The following is an 18,364-nucleotide window of genomic DNA, read 5'->3' as shown; positions in this document are numbered from 1 at the left end:
CATGTATGTGTGTATGTATGTGACTGTGTGTATTTATGCATTACTGTGCATGTATGTGACTGTGTGTGTATTTATGCATGTATGTGTGTATGTATGTGACTGTGTGTGTATTTATGCATGTATGTGTGTATGTATGTGACTGTGTGTGTATTTATGCATGTATGTGTGTATGTATTTATGCATGTATGTATGTATTTATGCATAGGGTATGTGTGTATGTGACTGTGTGTGTATTTATGCATAGGATATGTGTGTATGTGACTGTGTGTATATTTATGCATGTATGTGTGTATGTATGTGACTGTGTATTTATGCATGTATGTGTGTATGTATGTGACTGTGTATTTATGCATGTATGTGTGTATGTATGTGATTGTGTATTTATGCATGTATGTGTGTATGTATGTGATTGTGTGTGTATTTATGCATGTATGTGTGTATGTATGTGACTGTGGGGGAGGGGGTAAACAGTGTCACTATACAGTACCACTATATACAGTATGGGGAGGCTGGACTATGTCACAAACTACTGTGATTCACATTTTTTTTCTGTGTTAGATTCTTGCACCTGGGCCCTGTGGTTTCTAGTAGTGCATTGCTGTACCTCAGCCTATCTAGGTATCTACTTCCCACAACACACAAAAAACACTATATTAAATTTGCAGAACACACTATGGGAGGAACTGGACATTTTTAAACAGGACACCTATCTAGAAAATATCTACAAATTTGTCAAGCACTGAATCTAAAGGGTTTTTGATCAATCCCAAAATCAAATAGTTACCATACAACATAAAGCTATTTAAAACCTTCAAATAACATTTCTCAGTAACCCAAAGTGTTTCTTACAATTTTCTGTGATTCATCTTGATATTCGCTGAGTTTCCACAGAAGAGAAATGATGCTCAGCACCTGCTGCAATAGATGATGTGTTGCTGGTTCAAGTATATTTCCAGAAGCATCATCTGAGTCTGCAGAAGGAGCAGCCTCTACCCAGCATTCGATCAGCAACGGGACTATTGCCTTAATGAAAACTTTCAGATTGTTGGCTGAAGACAGACCTTCATCACTACTGCTTGTTACTCCCACTAAAGCCCTTAGAGAGGAAAAAAGAAGAAGGGAAAAACATGCTTGGAGTTAGACATAATAAGATTTAAAATATTCCAAAACAAATATGACGGTCAAAAGAAATAAATTATATTCGGCAACATACATGAAAAGAAACGTTAAACAAGACAAAAAAAAACCAAAAACACTTTTTAATCTTCTATGTGGTTTGATAAACCACAAGATAAATATAGTAATGAGGTGTTAAGTGCAAGCTATACTGGATTTGGACTGTACACTTTATACACAATAAACAAGGGCTTTACAAATGTCAGGTAGTGTGGCAAATAGACCCAATTTATATGGATACTGGGCTGATGGTGCAGGTGCAGGGCTAGAGGTCTGAGATGGATAAGGGGCTGACAAAGCAGGTGCAGGGCCAGAGGTCTGAGATGCATACTAGGCTGATGGTGCAGGGCTAAAGGTCTGAGACAGATACAGGGCTGGCGGTGCAGGGTTAGAGGTCTGAGATGGATAAGGGGCTGACAAAGCAGGTGCAGGGCTAGAGGTCTGAGATGGATACAGGGCTGACGGTGCAGGGCTAGAGGTCTGAGATGGATAAGGGGCTGACAAAGCAGGTGCAGGGCTAGAGGTCTGAGATGGATAAGGGGCTGACAAAGCAGGTGCAGGGCTAGAGGTCTGAGATGGATAAGGGGCTGACAAAGCAGGTGCAGGGCTAGAGGTCTGAGATGGATAAGGGGCTGACAAAGCAGGTGCAGGGCTAGAGGTCTGAGATGGATAAGGGGCTGACAAAGCAGGTGCAGGGCTAGAGGTCTGAGATGGATAAGGGGCTGACAAAGCAGGTGCAGGGCCAGAGGTCTGAGATGGATACAGGGCTGACGGTGCAGGGCTAAAGGTCTGACGGTGCAGGGCCAGAGGTCTGAGATGGAAACTAGGCTGATGGTGCAGGGCTAAAGGTCTGAGACAGATACAGGGCTGACGGTGCAGGGCTAGAGGTCTGAAATCGATACTAGGCTGATGGTGCAGGGCTAGAGGTCTGAGATGGATGCAGGGCTGACCGAGAGGCTGTAGTGCCAGAGGTCTGAGATGGATGCAGGGCTGACCGAGAGGCTGTAGTGCCAGAGGTCTGAGATGGATGCAGGGCTAGAGGTCTGAGATGGGTACAGGGCTGATGGTGCAGGGCTAGAGGTCTGAGATGGATACAGGGCTGACGGTGCAGGGCTAAAGGTCTGAGATGGATACAGGCCTGACGGTGCAGGGCTAAAGGTCTGAGATGGATACAGGGCTGACGGTGCAGGGCTAAAGGTCTGAGATGGATACAGGGCTGACGGTGCAGGGCTAGAGGTCTGAGATGGATACAGGGCTGACGGTGCAGGGCTAAAGGTCTGAGATGGATACAGGGCTGACGGTGCAGGGCTAAAGGTCTGAGATGGATACAGGGCTGACGGTGCAGGGCTAGAGGTCTGAGATGGATACAGGGCTGACGGTGCAGGGCTAAAGGTCTGAGATGGATACAGGGCTGACGGTGCAGAGCTAGAGGTCTGAGATGGATACAGGGCTGACGGTGCAGGGCTAGAGGTCTGAGATGGATACAGGGCTGACGGTGCAGGGCTAAAGGTCTGAGATGGATACAGGGCTGACGGTGCAGGGCTAAAGGTCTGAGATGCATATTGGGCTGACAGTGCAAGGGTAGAGGTCTGAGATGGGTACAGGGCTAATGTGCAGGGCTAGAGGTCTGAGATGGATACGGGGCTGACAGTGTAGGGCTAAAAGGTCTGAGATGGATACAGAGCTGACGGTGAAGACTAGAGGTCTGAGATGGATGCAGGGCTGACAGAGAGGCTGTAGTGCCAGAGGTCTGAGATGGATGCAGGGCTAGAGGTCTGAGATGCATACAGGGCTGACGGTGCAAGCCTAAAAGGTCTGAGATGCATACAGGGCTGACGGTGCAGGGCTAAAAGGTCTGAGATGGATGCAGGGCTGACGGTGCAGGGCTAGAGGTCTGAGATGGATACAGGGCTGACGGTGCAGGGCTTAAGGTCTGAGATGGATACAGGGCTGACGGTGCAGGGCTTAAGGTCTGAGATGGATACAGGGCTGACGGTGCAGGGCTAAAGGTCTGAGATGGATACAGGGCTGACAGAGAGGCTGTAGTGCCAGAGGTCTGAGATGGATGCAGGGCTGACGGTGCAGGGCTAAAGGTCTGAGATGGATACAGGGCTGACAGAGAGGCTGTAGTGCCAGAGGTCTGAGATGGATGCAGGGCTGACGGTGCAGGGCTAAAGGTCTGAGATGGATACAGGGCTGACAGAGAGGCTGTAGTGCCAGAGGTCTGAGATGGATACAGGGCTGACGGTGCAGGGCTAGAGGTCTGAGATGGATACAGGGCTGACGGTGCAGGGCTAAAGGTCTGAGATGGATACAGGGCTGACGGTGCAGGGCTAGAGGTCTGAGATGGATACAGGGCTGACGGTGCAGGGCTAGAGGTCTGAGATGGATACAGGGCTGACGGTGCAGGGCTAGAGGTCTGAGATGGACACAGGGCTGACGGTGCAGAGCTAGAGGTCTGAGATGGATACAGGGCTGACGGTGCAGGGCTAGAGAGGTCTGAGATGGATACAGGGCTGACGGTGCAGGGCTAGAGGTCTGAGATGGATACAGGGCTGACGGTGCAGAGCTAGAGGTCTGAGATGGACACAGGGCTGACGGTGCAGAGCTAGAGGTCTGAGATGGACACAGGGCTGACGGTGCAGAGCTAGAGGTCTGAGATGGATACAGGGCTGACAGTGCAGGGCTAGAGGTCTGAGATGGATACAGGGCTGACGGTGCAGAGCTAGAGGTCTGAGATGGATACAGGGCTGACGGTGCAGGGCTAGAGGTCTGAGATGGATACAGGGCTGACGGTGCAGGGCTAAAGGTCTGAGATGGATACAGGGCTGACGGTGCAGGGCTAGAGGTCTGAGATGGATACAGGGCTAACAGAGAGGCTGTAGTGCCAGAGGTATGAGATAGATTATACATTGTTAAAAAAAAATGCTGCACTTTAGTGCAGTTACATATTCAATGCAATCTTTGTACTCCTCTGTGATGAAAAAGAATGAGAAGTAAAAATAATTTGAATAGGCTCAGGTAATTATTTTCACACACAGAAGTAAATGAAAAGAGGGGTAAAATGATTGTTAAAATTAGTATTGCAAAAGAAAATAATTATGAAAAGCAGCAAGCCCTTTCACTTACCCTAAAAGGTCTCTTTCCTTCCGCTAATTGCATAGTAATTTTGTTGCTGTTTTTATTCAACCCAATCTGCTAAAATCTGCATCTACACTGTAAAAATAGCTACTGCTGTTCAAAGCAATTGAATAACGGTGCTATGGAAACAGTTGATTAGGTAAATAATATAGACTAGTAAAAATTTTACAAGAATTAAAAAGATTTCATGCTAAGTATAACTCTACCCCTGAGAGTTATTACATCACTATATATATATATATATATATATATATATATATATATATATATATATATATATATATATATATATATATATATATATATATATATCTGTATCTAGATATACACAAACACACATACCTATATACACACACATTTCTGTGCAAGAGTTTTATGCAGGTGTGAAAATATGCTGTTAAATGTTTAAACACTTGAAAGTGATGCAGCATAGCTGTAAAAAAATATCACCTGAACATCTCCTCTATGTAAAAAAGAAATATATTTACCTCAAAAGTTCCTCAGTAGCCACATCCCATTGTAAAGGATTTCTAAGCAGCATATTAGTATGTCTGTCCTGGGACAGCTGAAGGGATGAGCCTCATGCACTCTCATGTTATTTCCCTATTCAGTTTAGGGAAGTTTACAATGAAATCTCATGAGAGTTAAGTCAAATCTCATGAGATCACAGTAAAATAGTTCATGACCTCAGCACTGCTGATGCTGATTGGCTGCTGTTCATTTCTTCATTTTTTATTTATTTTTACCTGTAGCTGGGAGCAGGTAAAGTATAACTTTTTACACAGAACTTACTCTGCTGAGCTGAGGAGATTGTGAGGTAAAATATCTTCCTTTTTTACATAGAGATGCTCAGGTAGGGTTGCCACCCGCCCCGGTTTCACCGGGAAAGTCCCGGTCGGGCGATCTGTGCCCCGTGTCCCGGGAACTGCCCTTAAATGCCCCGGGCTAAGAGCTCCCCTGGCGCAGCAAGCAGGAGTAAGGCGTAAGCACAGATTAAAAAAATTAGCTGCCAAGAGGAGCTCTTAGCCCAGGAGGAGATACGGAGCCTGGAGGGAGTGTGTGGGAGACTGGAAGGGCTGTGTCTCACGCAGATCAAAACGTAACTTGACTCCCGCCTCTTCTCTGGATGACATTGCCATCTGCCATGGCTTCTAGGAGGTGCTTGAGGAAGATTGTGAGCAGGAGCAATAGTTGCGGGGTCAGCGGGCAGGATGCTGAGTACTGTGCTCAGCTGGTCAGGTTCCGAGATTTTGAACTGGGAGTAATTGTAGCTGGCAATGCATATAATGCGTTTCGTTTTTATGTAGTGTGTGGGATATGTAAGTCACTCATTGGCAGCTAACGTTATTACACTTCTCGATATCTAATCAGGGTGTTCTCATGAAATGGACTATATATATATATATATATATATATATATATATATATATATATATATATATATATATATATATATATATATATATACACACATATATACATACAAGGCAGAACATACAGTGATCTGAGATGTCATCACATAAAATGCAGCATGTCTGTAGAAAGAACAGGACACATGCAGGAACTGTTAGCACTTTAACTTTTTAGTGCTGCTCCACATTAGAAAGTTCTCTTCGAACAGAGCTGTGCTCTGGTTGCAGTGTGTAAGTTTTCCTTTAAATAGTGCATCCAGAGCAAAGTGCTGTTTGAACTGAGCAGTCAAAAATGACCTGCAGGAAAAAATTTCGCTAAAAAAAGTCTCATCGCAGAAAGTGAAGAAAAGTACTGCCTCTGGGACAGTATATACAGTATATATATATATATATATATATATATATATATATATATATATATATATATAGATATATATAGAAATATATATAATATATATAAAATGATGTATACCAGCACCACCAGTATAATCACACTTAAGGTCTAATACACAGAAATATAAACGTGTTCCCCATAAAGGGATACACCTTCTGTGTAGTGCACGGTAAGGGTTAATATGTTTGAATAATGAAATAAAGAAATAGAACCCTTTTAGATCCAGCAACAGACCATATATTTTATAAATAAAAAACACATAACCAAAGTAGTGTAAATAAAGAGGCCCTAACACAGCATAATATGCCACATCATTTTTATATTGTAAATATATTCATAAACATAATAATATCCCCCCAAATCCGGAATCTAATTAGTTCTTGAATTGAATAACCCGGGTTTTGAGGACGACTCATTCAAGTCCATTTATAACAATTCTGGTGAATTAATGTCCCATAATTTTTCTGTGATACATAAGATGTATATTTTTGTAATCCAAAAAGAAGGAAAAACGTTAATGCAAGTGTCCCACTATGCCAGTAGATCACACAGGTAATATAGCCTTTAGTGTGCCAATTCGTAACCAACTTGCAGGCAAATACTTTTATCACTTCAGTATTATACATTAGTGTGAATGACAGTTCGCCTTCATGTTACCTTGTTTTAGCATAACTTCAGTGCTTCGATATTACCTTTAGCGTGAATGGCCATAGTGCGGTGATTTGTTACCTGCTCGTTGTACCTTCACAGAATATTGGGTTTTGCCAAACCGGAACAGATGTCGAGTCACCGGATAATTCCACTTCTCCAAACAAAGGCTCTTTAAGTGCTCAGCACGCCTTCGTTGTAGCAATAGGAGATACAGGATTCCTGGCGTGGGGAGACTTCTCAGCGGTGCTCAGCTGATTGCACCGCTGTGTTCAAACAAGCAGCTACGCGCGTTTCACCCGTGCTTACTACAGGCTTCTTCCGGCTGTGTGTGATTGGAGCTTTACCTCTATTCATTTAAACAGAATGCTCCGCCTTTTTTTTATATATTACAAACATTTTACAAAGCCCCCTGGTGAAATATATTACTAAATTTTAACAGATTTGTTGGTTAAGATAAACAATATTATCGATACATATATATCTCAATCAATTTTGTATTAAACTATGTTTCAATTTCAAATAACGAAACATTACAAGTACTTATTTTTCGCGTTGGATGGCTTCAGGATGGACCCGCTCCGCAGGGATGAAGATGTCGCTTGCATGAAGACTTCACTGCCTGGATGAAGACTTCTCCGCCTGGATGTCGGGACTTCAGAACTGTAAGTGAATCTTCAGGGGTTAGCGTTAGGATTTTGAAAAAAATTTTGGGTGGGTTTTTATTTTAGATTCGGGTTTGGGCTTGTAAAAGAGCTAAATGCCCTTTAAAGGGCAATGCCCATCCAAATGCCCTTTTCAGGGCAATGGGTAGCTTAATTTTTTTTTTTTAGAGTTAGGGTTTTTATTTGGGGGGGGTTGATTGGGTGATGGGTTTTACTGTTGGGGGTCTTTGCATTTTTTTTACAGGTAAAAGCTGATATCTTTGGGGCAATGCCCCACAAAAGGCCCTTTTAAGGGCTATTGGTAGTTTATTGTAGGCTAGGGTTTTTTTATTTTTTGGGGGGAGGGGCTTTTTTATTTTGATAGGGCTATTAGATTATGAGTAAAAAAAAAAATTTGGATCATTTCGTTTGTTATTTTTCGTAATTTAGTGTTTGTTATTTTTTTGTAATTTAGTGTTTGTTTTTTGTAATTTAGTACTTTGTAATAATGTTTAATTTTAGGGCTTAATAAGTTTATTTAGTGAAGGCGGTGTTGGGGAGCGGCAGGATAGGGGTTAATATTTTATTAGCAGTAGAGATGTCGGGAGCGGAAGATTAGGGGTTAAAAGGTTTATTATAGTGTTCGCGATGCGGGAGGGCGGCGGGTTTAAGGGTTAATAGGTAGTTTATGGGTGTTTAGTGCCCTTTTGTAGCACTTTAGTTGTGAGTTTAGTGAAATGGTATAAATAAAGTTTGGAAAAACCTGAATAACAGCGTCATCGATGACTCTTAGTTAACAACAGTCTGATGCTCATCGCCCCGTACTTGGTGCGCGTGTTTTTGACGGCTTTTTTCCTTAATATGGAGATTATATTCAGATCCGCGGTGTTTGGCGAGCATATTAATGCCTGCGAATGCAACATAGTTGACGCTTTGATAGATATCCCCCATTGTTTCTTTCCTTTGAGGCTGCTATATTGGGACCCGAACAGGTGACTTTTTTTTATTAAGAATATACTCTTTATTAATAATATATTTGTTTTATATCTAGAGGTTGGCCAACCTTTTTTTACTTTTATTTTTTACTTTTCTAAATATTTTATTATTTTTATTTTGCACTTTATTCAATGTAAATTATATTATACTAGGTGAATAAGCCTGCCCAGAGTGCAGTCTATGTTTAAAAAATACAAACACCAAAGCTAAAGTTACAAAAAATAAAAAAAGTAAAGTTACAGAAAGAAAGAAATAAACAAAGCTATCCAAAATCAAAATGTAAACCTAAACTAATACCCCTATAAAAATAAAGAAGCAACAGGATAAGAAGTACAGCACCCAGAATGCACTGCAGTGTCCGAGCATTCAAGTCATACATAGAAAATACTGACATTATTTGGTACAAATTGTTATTGATAAAAAAATTTATATATATATATATATATATATATATATATATATCACTGGTTTATTTTCTCAGTAAGGAAGCAGGTCTTTATTTACATGTATAAATCAGTTTTGCAGTCAAAGAAACATAACACCCAAATCACCCCCACCTTTTCCCTTAACTCAAACCCACCTGTCCCCTTAACTCAAACCCACCTGTCCCCTTAACTCAAACCCACCTACCTGCACCCCCAGTAGAGTACAGTTCTTCATAATTATAAATAAGCTATCTTAAATAATTAGTCTATATTGTGCTTGGGAAACCGTCACATGACATTTAAAAAAAAAAAAAAAGTATCAGTAATTGGTATCGGCGAGTATTTGAAAAAAAGTATCGGTACTTGTACTCTGTCTTAAAAACATGGTATCGGTGCAACCCTAGTAAGTACAGCAGGAAGAAGCGGATGGGGGTTTATTTGTAAAATACGCTGCAATATAAACTTTCATGAATGAAAGTGCCCCTGTTTTTAATAGTATTTATAAAAACTGGGCACTGATTCATGAAAACTTACATTCACTTTAACTGCCTATATTAGGATTAACCCAGACATCCAGGGAGTGCCCGTTTGCCCCAATACCTACAAACTGACTATGTTTGTGGACAACGTCCTTCTTACTCTATTGTCGCCTTCTTCCTTCCTACCTGCACTAATATCTGAGTTCTCATTGAACCCAAAAAGACTTTCAGGGACTAAGCCCCATTTGTCCTTATAAACTTCAATCCCCTCAACTAAAGTATTTGGGGGTGGTGTTGACTCCACATTGCTCAAAGCTAAACTATAAGCCACTACAGCAGCCAATTCAACATTCTCTCCACACATGGCAAGATAAACCATTTTCTTGGTGGGGCAAAATCCAATCAAAATGACTATATTGCCTAAATTATTATATGTTTTCCAAACAATGTCAATGCTTCCTAAATCTTACATCCAGCAGCTACAGCGCTCCATTAATAACTTTATATATATATGGGGATGGATCCAGCCCAGAATAAACAAAACAAACATGCATAGATCCTTACATGAGGTTGGCCTAGCAGTACCCAAACAAACTATATTACCATTCCATAGAACTCCAGAGAATCCTTGATATGCAGTGTGTGGGTCTTGTTGGGACACCCATATACTCAGTTCATCAGCCCCAGGCCCCTTGTGCTGGCTCCCCAAAGAAAGTAGAACTTACTCTTGCAAAGCCTCTCCCCTATACAAACACATTGTCAACATTTGAGATCATATAATCAAAACACCAAACATTTCTACACTTAAATCCCCACTTTTCACAATATATCCAAACATGGAATTCATAGGTGGATATGAAGCTAAGGGGGAAAAAAGGAAATAATCCAAGAAATCCCAGACTCAGTACCCATTGTCAACTTGTTAGAATAAGGAAAATTGAGGCCATGCAGAGACCTTCAATAGATAAAGAGTTTTTTCATATTCTGGCTAAAATATACCCAATTATACCACTTCCTACAAAATACTCAATTTAGACAGGACCTTATAAGATCCCCAACCCCCTTTGAACAACTATGTTTGACAGCTATGATACCGAAAGGTTTCCTCCCTCTCACTTTCAAAAAACATAATTGATTCAGCCTAATTTACCACTCTCCCCTCATACACTGCACAATGGCACCTCGAATTAGGTATACCTTTAGATAACAAAGAATGGAAACAAATTTATAAGACACCCAAATTCTCACCGGTCATTCTTGAGATTAACTTAAAAATTCTCTTACGATGGTATCTGAGGCCAATGAAACTTAAAAGAAACTACCTGGCAGCTTCTCTGCAATGTTGGAGAGGCTGTGAAGAGCAAGGCAATATGCTTCATATGTGGTGGCTTTTCCAAAAATTTGCTCAGTTTTGGAAATCTATAGAGGGTTTTTCGTTCATTGCTGGATATAACATTTTACTGGGAGACTATCCACCACCCTCCTCAATCATAGTCATGTAATTTTTCTCCCCACATTAACATATTATAACCAGTTTATTGTAGTTGTCCTCAAAAACTCTCACTTGCTCCTTCTATACCAGCAGGATAGGGATAAGGGGATGGAGAGGGGGAGAGAACAATTTTTTTTTTAAATGTATATTATATGGCTATGTTATGAGTAGACTTGTAGGGTAAGGTTATGCCTTCATGTAACAGTTTTCATCAAGGTCTCATTAAGTTCTCCCTCCTGGCTCTTGACTTTGTCTCCAGAGCTCCCAATACATACAGTGTATATCAATTTTATTATTGGCAGCAAATATGGGGCTTTCCATAGATTCATTATGTGATAGAATTTTAAAAACTTGGGTCCACCCAGGGCCCTTGGGTTGACGCCAGATCCTAACAATAGCCAACTGCAACAAACAGGTAGATACCAAGGTTAAGAACGTGAATTAGTAAGTTTTCGGAAAACATATGAAAAAGTGCAATTTGGGGGTTATTTCCCCATTGTATACTAAACTTTCTGCTGCATAAGAAAGCTCTGGTCCAAAGTCTTCGAATTTTCAGGCACTCCTACCACATATGTGCAGCGGTCCCAACCCCTCCACAACCTCTCCAACACATTGGAGAGTGCAAGTGTGATATCTGGAACAATCTGAGAGATGTTAGATGCTATTAGGTTAGGATCTTATAGAATAATTCCATATAGGTAACATTATGAATGGCCTTCTTGGGGTTTAAAACTGTTTTAGACCATACCTCTTCTGAGGCTTCGAATCTTAGACACCTTTCCCATTGTTTAATGTAAGGTGTTTTACAAAAAATGGGTGGTTGGAAAATATATGTACAGGGAGTGCAGAATTATTAGGCAAGTTGTATTTTTGAGGATTAATTTTATTATTGAACAACAACCATGTTCTCAATGAACCCAAAAAACTCATTAATATCAAAGCTGAATAGTTTTGAAGTAGTTCTTAGTTTGTTTTTAGTTATAGCTATTTTAGGGGGATATCTGTGTGTGCAGGTGACTATTACTGTGCATAATTATTAGGCAACTTAACAAAAAACAAATATATACCCATTTCAATTATTTATTTTTACCAGTGAAACCAATATAACATCTCAACATTCACAAATATACATTTCTGACATTCAAAAACAAAACAAAAACAAATCAGTGACCAATATAGCCACCTTTCTTTGCAAGGACACTCAAAAGCCTGCCATCCATGGATTCTGTCAGTGTTTTGATCTGTTCACCATCAACATTGCGTGCAGCAGCAACCACAGCCTCCCAGACACTGTTCAGAGAGGTGTACTGTTTTCCCTCCTTGTAAATCTCACATTTGATGATGGACCACAGGTTCTCAATGGGGTTCAGATCAGGTGAACAAGGAGGCCATGTCATTAGATTTTCTTCTTTTATACCCTTTCTTGCCAGCCACGCTGTGGAGTACTTGGACGCGTGTGATGGAGCATTGTCCTGCATGAAAATCATGTTTTTCTTGAAGGATGCAGACTTCTTCCTGTACCACTGCTTGAAGAAGGTGTCTTCCAGAAACTGGCAGTAGGACTGGGAGTTGAGCTTGACTCCATCCTCAACCCGAAAAGGCCCCACAAGCTCATCTTTGATGATACCAGCCCAAACCAGTACTCCACCTCCACCTTGCTGGCGTCTGAGTCGGACTGGAGCTCTCTGCCCTTTACCAATACAGCCACGGGCCCATCCATCTGGCCCATCAAGACTCACTCATTTCATCAGTCCATAAAACCTTAGAAAAATCAGTCTTGAGATATTTCTTGGCCCAGTCTTGACGTTTCAGCTTGTGTGTCTTGTACAGTGGTGGTCGCCTTTCAGCCTTTCTTACCTTGGCCATGTCTCTGAGTATTGCACACCATGTGCTTTTGGGCACTCCAGTGATGTTGCAGCTCTGAAATATGGCCAAACTGGTGGCAAGTGGCATCTTGGCAGCTGCACGCTTGACTTTTCTCAGTTCATGGGCAGTTATTTTGCGCCTTGGTTTTTCCACACGCTTCTTGTGACCCTGTTGACTATTTTGAATGAAACGCTTGATTGTTCGATGATCACGCTTCAGAAGCTTTGCAATTTTAAGAGTGCTGCATCCCTCTGCAAGATATCTCACTATTTTTGACTTTTCTGAGCCTGTCAAGTCCTTCTTTTGACCCATTTTGCCAAAGGAAAGGAAGTTGCCTAATAATTATGCACACCTGATATAGGGTGTTGATGTCATTAGACCACACCCCTTCTCATTACAGAGATGCACATCACCTAATATGCTTAATTGGTAGTAGGCTTTCGAGCCTATACAGCTTGGAGTAAGACAACATGCATAAAGAGGATGATGTGGTCAAAATACTCATTTGCCTAATAATTCTGCACTTCCTGTATAAGCGAACAAGAGCATATTTGGGATTTGTACCTTTGAGGACCATCTCCATTCCCAATTAGTGATTTGCCTGAGGGGAGTACTAAGAAACCCCAAAGATCTTAGAAAACTTTTAAGTCGAAAGAACTCAAAAATGAAATAGTGGTCTTTGGAGAAAGCATTTTTGAAAGGCAGACATAGTAAAACAGGAACCATTAACAAACAAATCCGCTTCAATTCCCTGTTCCACCCACCACTCCGAGTACGAATCCGGTAAGGCCTTTAACAAGCCCGAGATTGTGTGGAATGGGGAAGGGGGGGGTGAAATTCCAATGGCATTTTGTGTCCCAGAATTTGAGATTTGCAATAACTATGTAATTCCCTGATAAATGAATGTCCCTAAGATGTTTAGGTATCCAAATAAGGTCTTGTAGCATAGCATTAGGATGGACTGAAATTTGTTCTAATGCCTTCCATTTACTGGTTGATGCATTATCCCTCCAAGCCAAAACATGTGCAAGTCTTGCAGCTTCATGATATTTAATAAGGTTAGGTAAGGCTGCCCCTCCCTCTAGAACCAGATTACATGGAAATCTTACCACTACTCTAGATTTTCTCCCCCTCCTTTTGTTACAGTTTGCAAATACGCTGAAACTGTAACAAAAGGGATTTGGGGATAGGAATCGGTAGAAAGAGATACGTTAATTTTGGGAGTAGGTTCATCTTTATTTCCGCTATTCTCCCCCACCACGACAGGAATGGGGAATCCCATTGCTATACAAGATCTATGAATTTTTGCAATAGTGGGGCAAAATTACTGGAGATAACTGTAGGAATATCATGAGAAAGATGCACACCTACGTGATAATTTTTTTTCCGTAGACCATACAAAGGGAAATTGTTAACGAAATGTAATGATATCACTATCGACGAAGTTTAGTGCATATGCGATCGTTTTACAAAAATTCAATTTATAGTAGCTTATTTGAGCAAATTCTTCAAGTATAGAAAATAGGGCCGGAATGGAAGAAAAGGGTTTAGAAGTGAATATAGTCAGATCATCCGCGAACAGTGCTAACTTTTGCAAACTGCCAGAGATGTCAACACCCTCAACCTCAGGAGAGCGAAATTTTTCTTCCAGAGGTTCTATCGCGAAAGCAAGAAAATAACGGAGAGAAAGGTCACCCCTGTCGGGTACCATTCATTATCTTGAAGCTGGAAGAACAAAAACCTATGCCACACACTTAAGCTGAGGGAGAAGAGTAAAGCGCCATATACATAGAACAGAAGTTTTGGGGAAAGACAAATTTCAACAGAACCTCCGATCAGGGTACCTGTGAGTAGCATTAAATAAATTACATATGTATGAATAAATTAAATAAATTACATATGTATACATTTTGATATTTTATGTCAGCTAATATCTCCCTTGACATGAGATGAGTGGGCTCAACAGACCAACCCCCTTTTTTTTTCTTGGTCACACAGGAGAACAAAGGAATTGTTTTCAAAGGTTTCCTGCCTAAGATGTGAAATGAGATTTCCTATCAGATCACCATTGACCCCCATAGCTGCTCAATAAATCTAAGAGAGAGCAAAAGGGAAACGTGTTTCAATTAGTGAAGTTGACTAACCACTGCAATGAGGTAGTCAGTCTACAATATTCAACTCTTTTGAAGCCCAAGTGTAGACACAAAAAAAACAGGGTTTTCAGGAGAGGTAGCCACTTTGCATGCAAGAGTTAATTACCCTATGCTGAGTTGAATACACAGAAATTCCAGACTTGATGGCAGTTAGATCTTAATAGCAGAAACACATGTTCTTTGAAAGCATAAGAATCTGGAGGATTTAAAATTTAAACAAATTATCTGTATAGTTTTCAAATATTTAATATGTGCCTCAGACTGTCCAAATAAATTGTATAAATGTGTATTTGTGAATCTGAGAGAAAACGCCTAGCAGTGGCATGTTGGATAAATGTCTGCTGTATTGAATAAGTAGCTATATAGTCAATTAAAAATGTTTAACCAATTTATTTAAAAATAAATAAATTTTTCTTTTGTTTTCCAGAAGTCTGGTGGGCCTTAAACAGAGGAACCTGGCATGAGGATAAGGTTTCCAAATAAGTCAGATATACATACAGTATATTTATTGATGCAATATAAATAAAAGCACCTAGTCCGGCTCCAATGCAGTAGGATAAAAAAGATACTTTATTACAAAATACGGTAAAAAAACAAACAAACAAACCACTGGCAAGTGTAACTGCCAAATGTAAAAATCAAGGAGCTACAACCTCGGCCCTGCTGACGCGTTTCAGGATGAACCCGTAATCATAGTTAACGCCCAGGTGCCGAGGGATACAATTTAAAGAAAACAAGACAGGTGAAAAGCTCCGTAATAGTACTTAATTGATTCGGATTGGTTGCTACATTATTACATAAAAAGATGTAAAATGTATAAACATCGTGCATCACTTTTATATATTTTAGCATCCTCTATTGCATATCTAGATGAAGTACTTGAAATATATACTAACTGCTGAACTTATCTATTACTTAAGCACAAACATGAAGAAACATTGTATACCACTTGGCAACCTACGCTAGCCCTGCTTATGTTACATGTCAGATAATATAAAAATATTAGAGTTAGAAACAGATATAATAACATATACATATTCAGGTTAATAGATATAGGCTTTTATATATATATATATATATATATATATATATATATATATATATATATATATATATATATATCCTAAACAAGAAAGATATAATTATGGAATTTCGACAAATTTCATAAAAAGAAAAGGGATTTCAGCACTCTTTTAGACAAAACTCATATAAGTTTATTTCAGAAAAAAATCCAACAAACAACGGACCCCTGTCTCATCCATGAACAGAATACCTGTACATAATGACACACATTAAAACAGATGCATTAAACACTTGTGACTGGCCAGTCCTATCTAGCGATAACCCAATCAGATTAGAGTTATTCTTAAACAGACAACATAGTGTTGAAGACACTGTCTGCTCAAAAAAGCTATCTGAATAAAACAGCTAATTATCAACCGTATATAACGGTTAACAAAATATATCTCTATGGCATTATTACACGAAAATAGAGACACTAAACTAATTATGTACACAGCTGGTTATCACAACTTTGTTAAAAGGAATAGACAGTCCCACAGATATCTAGCATGTAAAATCAGTGAAAGTCATTAGAACTCCCCATGCTAGCATGACCAATGTAGTTGGTATATACACACACTTGGCACCATTGTGGAAACAAACATGTCCCGTAAAGCAATAAAGATACAGCAAACAGTTCACTTTGTCACATCAATGTCCTCATTCAGTATCGCTCTTAACTTTTTCGTTACTGGCAAGTTGTTATACTGTGAAGACAGTGTATCATTGTTACCGTATCATCTGCTGAGTCGTCTGTTAACTCTCCCGGTATACATACGCTGCGCTTAGTCCAGTGCTACTCCGCCTCTTCTAGGCTGTATGTCTCTCCGAGGTAGACTGTATGAAGCAAACACATCCAGGCAGTGAGCAATGATGTCCAAACCCTTTATCTTGCTCCTGTGAACACTTTCGCTGCACAGGCAGGGATCTTTCCAGGACTAGCAAACAGATTGCTCACTCCTCCTCCGCCATCTCATTCTGTGGGATGCTCAGGTGTGCGCTGCTTACAATCAGGAACTGACTAACGCTTTTGAACAGGTGTAGTTTTCCACTACTTCGGGTGCTTAGTTTAGTGGTGCAATCCAGTCCGTGGGATTTTGTTGCCAAAAGTCAATCAGTGTGGCATCTCAGGGAGCTTGCCTACGTATGTTTCACCCCTATACTGCTCCAAACATATCGGGGCTTCCTCAGGGCTAATTAGCTCAGGTTCAGGTGCTTCCTTTAGTACCCAAAACTCCACCTCCATTCATTACGTCATGAAGGTGTTGACAGACCTAGTCTGTTTTTTTAAAGTTAAAGGTACCGAAATACCTGACATCTATAAAGTTAAACATATATACAGTTGTACTTTCAAATGTGACCTCAAAAGTACAGGATTTGACGGACACCATATCAATTTCTTAGTACCCCTAAAGAAATGAAGCAAACTCCAGTTTCTCATCTAGTTTTTAGCACATAAATCCAACGAGTTTCTTTCTGTAATAACACTATCATTATCACCACCTCTATTATTCACTATGCCTTTGTCAATCCCCATTATTTTTAACCGTGATGCATCTGATTTGTGAAACTGAGTAAAGTGTCTAGCTATGGTAATGTCTCTATTGTGTGAGATATCATCTCTGTGTTCTTGGATTCGATCTTTCAAAAACCTTTTCGTTTTTCCTACATAGAATTTTGGGCAGGAGCAGTGTATTAAATACACTACACCCACTGAGTTACAGTTGAAAAAATATTTAACATCAAACTCTCTACTATTCCCTGCCGAGAACTTTTTTGCCTTTTCCATAAAGGGGCAGTAAACACACTGACCACAAGGGTAATTACCTTTTAACCCCCTATCTTTTCTCAGCCAGTCTGCATTTGATGGGCTTCTATTATACATACTTTTTACTAGATGGTCTTTTAAATTTGGCGACTTTCGTGCTACCATCTGGGGAAAATTCCCTACCTTATCTTTAATTTTTTCTTCATATGTTAGAAGATGCCAATGTTTTTGCAGTATTGACTGAATGGTTCCCCATTGACAATTGTAATTTGAAACAAATCTTATCCTCTCTTTTTGGTTTGTCCTTGCTTTTATAGAGCACCTCATCTCTATCCAATCTTTTTACTTTAGATATGGCTCTATTAACAACTTTTTTAGAATATCCTCTATCTAGGAATCTAGTCTCCATCAGATCAGCATGTTTCATGTATTTCCTTTTGGAAGAACAATTTCGTTTCAACCTAAGAAATTGTCCAAAAGGAATGCCTCTTTTGAGATGTTCAGGATGGCTACTTTGTGCCTGTAGGATGCTATTAGTCACTGTCTGCTTCCTATAATTTTCAGTTACAATTGAATCACCTTCTTTACTTATCAATATGTCCAAAAATGGAAGACTATTTTTGTCAATATGATAAGTTAACAGGATTTTTTTCTCATTTTTATTTAAATCTGTGATAAACATTTCTAACACCTTCAAGGGTCCATCCC

The 18,364-nt window shown here is 40.1% G+C and overlaps 1 protein-coding gene across 1 annotated transcript in view; it reads right to left on the bottom strand.

Moving 5' to 3' along the window:
• TEX10 (testis expressed 10) overlaps positions 1–18,364 on the bottom strand; it is a 266,721-nt gene that overhangs the window by 221,646 nt on the left and 26,711 nt on the right. Inside the window, exon 3 of the mRNA XM_053714474.1 lies at positions 850–1,096. Coding sequence (XP_053570449.1) covers positions 850–1,096 — 247 coding nt within the window. The remainder of the gene's footprint in view (positions 1–849; positions 1,097–18,364) is intronic.

Source organism: Bombina bombina, chromosome 5, assembly GCF_027579735.1.
Source record: "Bombina bombina isolate aBomBom1 chromosome 5, aBomBom1.pri, whole genome shotgun sequence".
NCBI lineage: Eukaryota > Metazoa > Chordata > Amphibia > Anura > Bombinatoridae > Bombina > Bombina bombina.
The sequence above is the reverse complement of the archived record's forward strand: the minus strand, read 5'-3'. Positions and strand labels throughout refer to the sequence as shown.